Here is an 8211-nt window from a genome sequence, read left to right as displayed (position 1 = left end):
AGAATGTTCTACACATATCCAAATAATATCAAAACTAGTTAGATAAGGTCGCCAACCTCGAGATTTATAACTTTGATATTCATGACTTCTCCATTCGGAATCTATCTGTAGTGAAACGAAGGGTTAATCTGAGAATATAAGGAAGACTAGTTTTGTTGGTTTATTAGGATTTTAACTTAGTTGTTGATTTGTTTGGATTTGTTTGGATTTGTTAGAGTTGTTTAATTTAGTTGATGAATTCTTAAGGTGAGCCTCTATATATATGTGGATAAAACCTTAATTGGAGTACGAGGATGATGATCTTGCTATTGGAATTAATTTTAGCTTTATATCCTTCTCTCCCTTGACTCTAGCTTTATATCTTTGGTCGACCTCTTTTAACTTCTGTCCCTCCTCTTCCACAACAACTTCTCCCTCTTCACACTAAGAACTAACCCTAGCATTCATTTAGCTATTAGATAACTATCAAAAGCTAAGATCTAAGTTTCAGAACCGTTACAGATCGAATTAGAGGTTCATAGCAGAATAATAATTCCTAAATACATTGTACATAATAGGGAAATTTGTATATAGCACCCTACTTTATAACGTAATTATAATTTACACCTTATATTTTCACTATTTATAAATCGAGTCGATTTAGCGAATATGTGCAAAAAATATATCCTGGGTTAGATTTGAACTAACACCATAAGCATATTCCGTTAAATAGAGATATAAAATGACTACATTGCCCTTATTTCTAAAATGACTTAAGTGCCCTTAATATGATTTGGTTGAGGGTATTTTTATAAAATTTTCAGTATAATTAACTTAACTCAGAGATTTGATTAAATTTAACTAACTGATCTAACGACAGGATATTTTTCGTACATATCCAATAAATCACGGGGCTCGACCTACAACAAATTTTGCTAAATAATATCATACTTCCATAATCGAGCTCATAGATGTTTGCCATATAATTTAATACAAACTGAGTCTATTAGAATAGGATTTAGTGAACATAACATGGATAGGTCGGGCCTCAAGCATTCTCATTTGCCCCCCAAACATTCCATATGGTAGAGTATAGATATAAATAAAAATAAAATGTTTAAATTTCATATCTACCAAAGCTGACAGAAAGTTTGTTCAATATGTAAAATTTTCCTTCTTCATAAATATATTTATAGTAGTTACTATCACCCCTTTTTCAAATTTACCTTCCTGCTCCTCATTCTTTCATATTTACAAATAATAACCAACTTCATTTATGAATAAAAAAGAAATTAGTTGAAGGTATTGGGCTCCAACAAATAAATGCTGATAGTAACTGCTATAAATATGTCTGACTATTCCTCAAACTTATACACTATATAAAAACAAGAGATGGGCTCCATTTATTCCTCTACTTTCTCATATAGAAGGCAGTAGATCAGCAGTACACTTGCCCAAAGAACCTTACAGCAAAGAATAATTACAACAGTGTGCACCAATTCTGTCATTCTGTTGCACTGAAAGATGAAACAAGTGTGTGATTGAAAGATAAAAGGATAGAGAAGAATATGTGCATGAATTCATGATTAGATTGCAAGATCACCATGCAGCACAAATCAAACAAAAAGTGATCCTGCCCGCATGATGAACAAACAAGATCAAATAGGCGGCGAAAAGAATCATGCTGAACCTATCAATCCCTGCAAATTCCAAACCATGCATATCATGTAAGATACCTTCATATTTCCTGAACTGTCCTTGTGTCACCGTTTACAACTTGCGACTCCATAGATGACATCTTGATCTTCATTTCAGCCACCACGAGCTTCGTCAATAGAAGCCCTGCCATGAGTGCCGCAGCCATCAGCATGGTGAACACTCCACTCCAGCTCTTAGCTGAGATGTATCCAGTCAAGAGTGGCCCGATGGCTGCACCGACTGATCCTGTACCGTCGATGATTGCTGTCACTGTGGCCAGAGCTCGAGAATTACCATTTAGAGAGCTGTGAGTGCCAAGGTCCGCAGAAACCGCAGTGGTTATTAGAGCATACGGGCCGTTGACGAACATTCCAGTAATGAACATGAGAGAGATGTTCCAGATCAAGGAGATGCTCCCGTATATGCGGTATAAAAAGAGAGCAGGGATCGCACAATACATGAAGCTTGCAGCGGTGACTGCTCGAGCATCTAGGTGATCAGATATGTGACCGGCAAGGATTCCTCCAAGTACTCCTCCAACATCAAAGAATGTTGATAGAGTGCCAGCTGTCGAATCGGATAAATATTGTCCACCAATAGCTGAAAGGTAGGGAATCTATCAGGTACACAATGACAATCAACAACTGATATATGCAATGGAGGAAGGTATACTGAAGGATGCACAGGAAAGTGAATCTGAATCAACATTTAAAGCACCAATTAAGGTTTAAGGATGTGCATTGTCCTTTTAGATATTAACTTAGAGATGAATGAAAAATTAAAAGACTGATCAGTTTCTCCTTTCACGAGGCATTCAAGAGGTGTATGGCAGTGGCAGAACACGAGTATATAAGGAAAGAACACAGATTCAAGCAAGATATCCTATGGTAAGGATTACAAGACATTCTCTAAGGTTACTTGGAAGCTGTAAATATGATTTATGGGGGATGACGAATTAGATGAAAAGGTTCCTGAAAATAAAATGAGCAGTCAAGCACCTGTTCCTTCTAAGGTCTGAACACTATCTATCAGCTGAGTATCTAACTTCTAGTTTCCCTTTTCTCTTTATCTCCAAATATGAACAAAAGTATCCCGAAATACTTAAGAAAGCCCATTATTTTCTATCTTCATCCCAAAATCAATGATGAGATGACATTTTTAGCTTACCTTGTGATCACAATCTCTGGATATCTGAGGTTACATGAGTTATGTTTTAGAATATTCTTATAAGAGATAATCTTACATAAGATAAATGGAGTCTTTCTGCAGGTGAACAAGAGAAAAGTTCCTTGAACTAAAAATTTAAAAGCACCATAAGTATCATAATGACATTGTCTGCTGGATCCACAGTTCGTAAAGGTTGAAAAAAGAAAGTAATTGGCATAGAAGACAGGATAAAAGAGAATGTTACAAATTTTACATCTGATTAGTTTCAAGTGGTACAAATACATGACTCAGTAAAATTGAGTAAGCCGGAACAGAAAAGGAAAACCAGAAGAAATCATATGCTATTATGGTCAGTAGTACATAGATAGATACACAAATTTGTATGTGTGTGTGTGTTACTGCAATTTTTGCCATTGAGTCATGCATATAGGTTGTGACTTAGAAGCAGGAATCGTTATTAATTAGCTGAAGCGAATGGTAGCTTTGCAAGGACAAAAGAGGAAGCGACGAGCTTTTGGTTCAATTGGAAAAATAGATTTATTTGCATAATGGCTGAGGAAAAACTATGTTGAATAATTTAGCAAACCTAGGAGAGAAAAATAACATACAATATGTACAAAAGAGGTGGGAAAATTCTTCAAGAAGAAAAAGATCAAAAGAACTCATAGAACTAATAAGTTTCAGAGAAACTGTAATTGAGACAATATCTGGGTTTCTGTTTTGATAAGTTGCTACGAGTTCTGCGGGCAGCTAGAGATTTTAATTTCTTACATTTATGTCTTACGACTTTGTGTCACATAAAAGAAAAATATGTAAAAGAGGAACTTTCATTAGTTTTTGGTTCAACCAAAATGCCTTTCGCCTTATGATGATGCAAGGAATTTTATCATGTGATAAAAAAGAGCTCAAAATACCATATGATCTTTCAACAAGAGTGGATGAAATTAACCAGAAAATGATAGTACCTGGAAATTTTTTTTTATCTATAAACAGAAAATAAATATAAATAGGGGCTCTTTTATGTCGTACAGTTGAATTTTGGATGTACATTTCTTGTGTCCTTGCTTGACGAAAGGAAAAGATGGAGGATGGTTCTTAGAGTGATGAAGAGCTGAGGAAAATATAAAATTAGAGAGAAAACTGAGAGAAGGATGGAAAAATGATTAAACAAGAAAAAAATCTGACTCTGGTGAGGGATTTCTGAAAAAGGAGAGCTTGGAAACTGATAAAGAAGATCAAACAAAGATATATGGAACAATGTAAACATTCTAATTAGGAGACTTTCATGAGATCATCTTTTATGATAACTTTTGCGGAATATTAAATAAGAATCTTACACAATCTAGATGCAGTTTCAATCAGATAACATGAAAGTATTGCCCCAGGGGACTTACGTGTATGGCTGATGTAGAACGGTAGCCAGTAGAGGAAGGTATAAGCAACCAACTTGGAGAAGAAGAGGCAAAGAGCGAATGGCGCAACACCAGGTATTCTCCACGCCTCCAAGAAGCCGACTGCTTTCTCCCGTACCTCCTTTTCTGATCCTAAAAGAGGCTCTTGCATACCATCTTTGTCTCGCGATTTTGATAGCCCGTCATCTTTCTCTATCCCCATTGTCTCAGGACTAACCGGCAAAAACAAAAAGACTACCAATCCAACTACACTCATAAGAAGGCCAGGGACAACAAAGGACCAGCCCCACCCATATTTCAATAAAATAGAAGCAATTAGAGAACCAGATATGTTTCCAACTGAGGTATGTGCATTCCAGATACCCATAATTAGCCCTCTTTTTCGCTTTCCAAACCAGTTGCCAACAACTGCTACAACTGACGGCCAGCCTGTGGACTGAAACATACCAGCCAACATCTGAACAAGCAAATAGTAGTAAAAGCTGTGAATGTTGAGCCAATATCCCAGACCAAAAAGTGAAGTGAACATTGCAGCGCCCGTCATTCCCACTGTCAAAAGAATTCGCAGATCAAAACGATCGCCCAAATGCCCCGCAAAGTACATCCCGAAAGAGTACACTGAGAGGAAGGCGACATCAATTATCCCGAGCAATGCTGTACCATCTGAGCTATTAAATGGAGCCCATCCGCTTCCGAGTCCTGGTTTGTGGAGCCCGTCATTCATCGTGTTAAGGAAGTATGATCGTGGCCATGGAGAGAATCCCAACGTCGATGTTTGTGGATCAAGAACACTTTTCACAACACTTGTGGTTTTCCTAGTGGCGTGGTAACTCGCATATGCAAAGAACGTGAGGATCAAAACGATATTTTGATATGCTCTGACGGTAAGACGACTGTTGGTTATAGACTCAAGGAAGCGGAAACCAAGAGGTTTCCTGCTTTCTAGTTCACCAAGCAGAGCCATGAGTTATCTACTGAGGTGCTTATTCAATACTACAAATGCATCCAATATGGTAAAGGACTATATACACTGCCATACAAAGAGGGATTGCATCTGAAAGCAACAAAATATATTAGAGAGAACTCTCAATGACCCAATATTCTGCAAGATTTATACAAGCAAACATTATTGTTCTCAGTCCTAACACTTCAAGAAATATGTGATCTGGCACACTGCAGTCATTCATCCAGTAGTCGAAAAATGCAACAATTCAGAAGTAAAAGATTTATCTAATGAAAAGAAGATGACCCACAAAAGCAATTTTCAGATGCACCAAGGGACAGAAGATGCTTAAACCCAATTGTATCAGCTAGAAATGTTACAACTAAAACCAAACAAAAGTAGCAATTTTGACACAAAAGCATCTTTATCTTTTCTTGCTGCATTTCAACATACCTGTATGATTTTTTGTAAGAATTGAGATAGAGAAAAGTGAGAACCAAGATCACAGCTTTAATTTAGTGATAAATTATTGAAATGAAGTAAAATACCATCATGATAATTGATAGAGAAATCTTGGCATCAGTAGCAAAAGGACTTTATCTTTTTCTTTTATCCTGATAAAACCCAATTCACCACGAAAGGAAGCAATAGAACCAGTCAATACAAACTGAAGCAATAAATGACTCTCCAGACAAAATCTAACCCACTTCCTATCTCTCTCTAAAAGGCCGTCTCAAACTCAAAAACACATGAAAACCAGAAGAAATTAATCCAAAAATACATTGAGAAAAATGGCTCTAGACATGCTTGCAGGAGGACTCAGAGAAGGATGAAGACGAAAGCAAAGAAATCTACACGAAGAAAAAGGGAAACAAAACTTGGTCGAATCTATCGTGTCATCACCTGATAAGGGGAGATTGCTGAATTCGAGGGCTTCTGAGCTATGATCTTCGTCTCTCTTTGCCTTCCCCTCTTTGTGGTTGATGGAAACACGCAAAGTTCCAAGGAGTCTTCCAACCGAGAGAGACCGGGAGTTATTTATGAGATGACATGCCACGTTCCTGTACGCAATTCTATAAATTTTTTTTAAATTTACATGAATACCCTTTTGTCTTTTCAACCTTCTAGTTTAGTTTAATCACCATCCTGCCATTATTTTTAAAATATTTTCATATCACATTTTACCCTCTCAATTATTTTTGCTTAAATTTACTTTACTCTCCATAATTTTATTTACGTCACTTCACCCCATTATATAATAGGGTCTAAATTAAAGTGCACCCATATTTGATCAATTTAAAAAGATAAATTTAAAATTCATTTGATACTATTTTAAATGCATTGAAAAGTTTATTCAATCTTCTACAACCTATCTCTATTGAGTATCTTCATACTTAATCTATGGTTTAGTTAAATATGATGGAAAAGATAATGGTTTTAGTTTGGATGTAACTATAAGGAAGATAAATGATACAAATAAAACTATAGATGATGAAATGAATTTAGACCTTACCACAAAGAGGTAAAAGTAACTCTCCATATAGAAATGTAGAGAGAACCTATTTTTCTTAACTCGTAAGAGAAAGACCAATGTGGACATTTATCCTTACAAATATTACTAAATAGATAAGATATCTACCTAAGCGACGAAGAGTTATAGACAATTTGAAATAGGGCTTATGCAAACCTTCTAATTTACACTTTTCGATCTCTATGTCAATTCTACTCTATTTGAGTGTAATCGAGTTGTCACGCTAATCTTGCATTTATAAGTCAAATCCTACTTTTTAAAGTCATTTTTAGCTATCATGTTACTATAACATCTCTATAAAATGATATAAGTTTAATCGCATAACATTGCATTAGAGTACTTTAAGAAAGTGAAAAGAAGCGAAAATTCGTTGCAGAATAAGGTCAATTCTAGAATAAGTATTCTAATTTTTAATACTAGAAGAAGAAAACTAATATCAGTATAAACTATTCGATTATTTAGTTAAATATCAGTATAAACTATTCTAGAATAAAGCTATTCATATTCCATAAATAAACGGGCCATACTATTATTCTCAAAACCCTACATTTTTCTTTATGATGGCCCTTTTTTCGCTTTTATTGCTTCAAAAAGCACCCTAAAGCTAACTCAATCAATAGGCACTTTATTGTATTGTTATTATAGATGACTTAGATTAATGATCCTTGTCACTTATGTAGTCAACTTTTGTTATGGCATATTTTTGATATACTAGACTTTTAGTTTCAAGCGAAATATAATTTTTTAACTCTCGAGTATTTTTATATAATTCTTACCGAAACCTTTTAAAATATTATAATTACTACTACATTCATTAAAATATTATAATTGCCATCGAAATCATTGTTGTCTCTTAAATATATTATTTTAAATCTCAAAACTAATAAAATCAAAGATGTAGATTTTATATAAATTTCTCTATATTCCATATAAAATTATGATAATTACACCTAAATCTCCTCATTTATTTATCATAGCACATCGACTCTCTCGACTATCTAATCATGATCATATTAATAAAAAAAATTAAATAATTATTTTACCTTAAAATAAGGATAAAATAGTTCCTAAAACATCTAATTGATGATAGTTTTTAACCTAAAAATCAAATGGACAACTAAAGAAAGAGACATTTTGAATAAATAAATAAGAAATTATATATAAAAATGGGCAATAAGTTCTGAGAGCTACTTGCTATTATCCTATATTAAAAAAAAAGGACACATCTGTAACTATTGAATACATCTCGAGATCAAAGGTAGAAAAATAAATCCTATGCAAAGATTTGAGCACAAACAGTTGAAAGTATTAAGTATACACAGAATGGCATGAATGTAATAATGAGACGAGTAAAGGGTAAAATGGTAACACGAGCGAATTTACTGTTTCCTGATTCCTCCTCAAGTCGGAGGCCGAATATTCCGATCCCCACGAAGAATTATACCTCGCGTCTCCGGATATTCCTCCGCCGGATCCGCGAA

The 8211-nt window shown here is 34.8% G+C and overlaps 1 protein-coding gene across 1 annotated transcript; it reads right to left on the bottom strand.

Moving 5' to 3' along the window:
• Nucleotides 1-1360: 1360 nt before the first annotated feature.
• Nucleotides 1361-6230, bottom strand: LOC140776206 (putative glycerol-3-phosphate transporter 1). Its single transcript, XM_073119834.1, has 3 exons — nt 6103-6230; nt 4239-5310; nt 1361-2277 (listed from the first exon to the last, which is right to left on the bottom strand). Exons 2-3 carry the CDS (start codon nt 5218-5220, stop codon nt 1718-1720), a joined length of 1542 nt encoding a protein of 513 aa, XP_072975935.1. The 5' UTR covers nt 5221-5310; nt 6103-6230; the 3' UTR covers nt 1361-1717.
• Between the last annotated feature and the right edge of the window lie 1981 nt (nt 6231-8211).

The sequence above is a fragment of the Typha angustifolia genome, chromosome 2 (assembly GCF_048772165.1).
Source record: "Typha angustifolia cultivar Huaian chromosome 2, ASM4877216v1, whole genome shotgun sequence".
Classification (NCBI taxonomy): Eukaryota; Viridiplantae; Streptophyta; class Magnoliopsida; order Poales; family Typhaceae; genus Typha; species Typha angustifolia.
Note: the sequence above shows the minus strand (reverse complement) of the source record. Positions and strands in the feature narration are given on the sequence as shown.

What these genes read in the sequence shown, in the direction of transcription:
- LOC140776206 (XM_073119834.1), bottom strand. Translation starts at nt 5,220, where the DNA reads ATGGCTCTGCTTGGTGAACTAGAAAGCAGGAAACCTCTTGGTTTCCGC. An exon ending in GTTCTACATCAGCCATACAC is followed by an intron (nt 2,278 to 4,238) that starts GTAAGTCCCCTG and finishes CCTACCTTTCAG; the next exon opens with CTATTGGTGGACAATATTTA.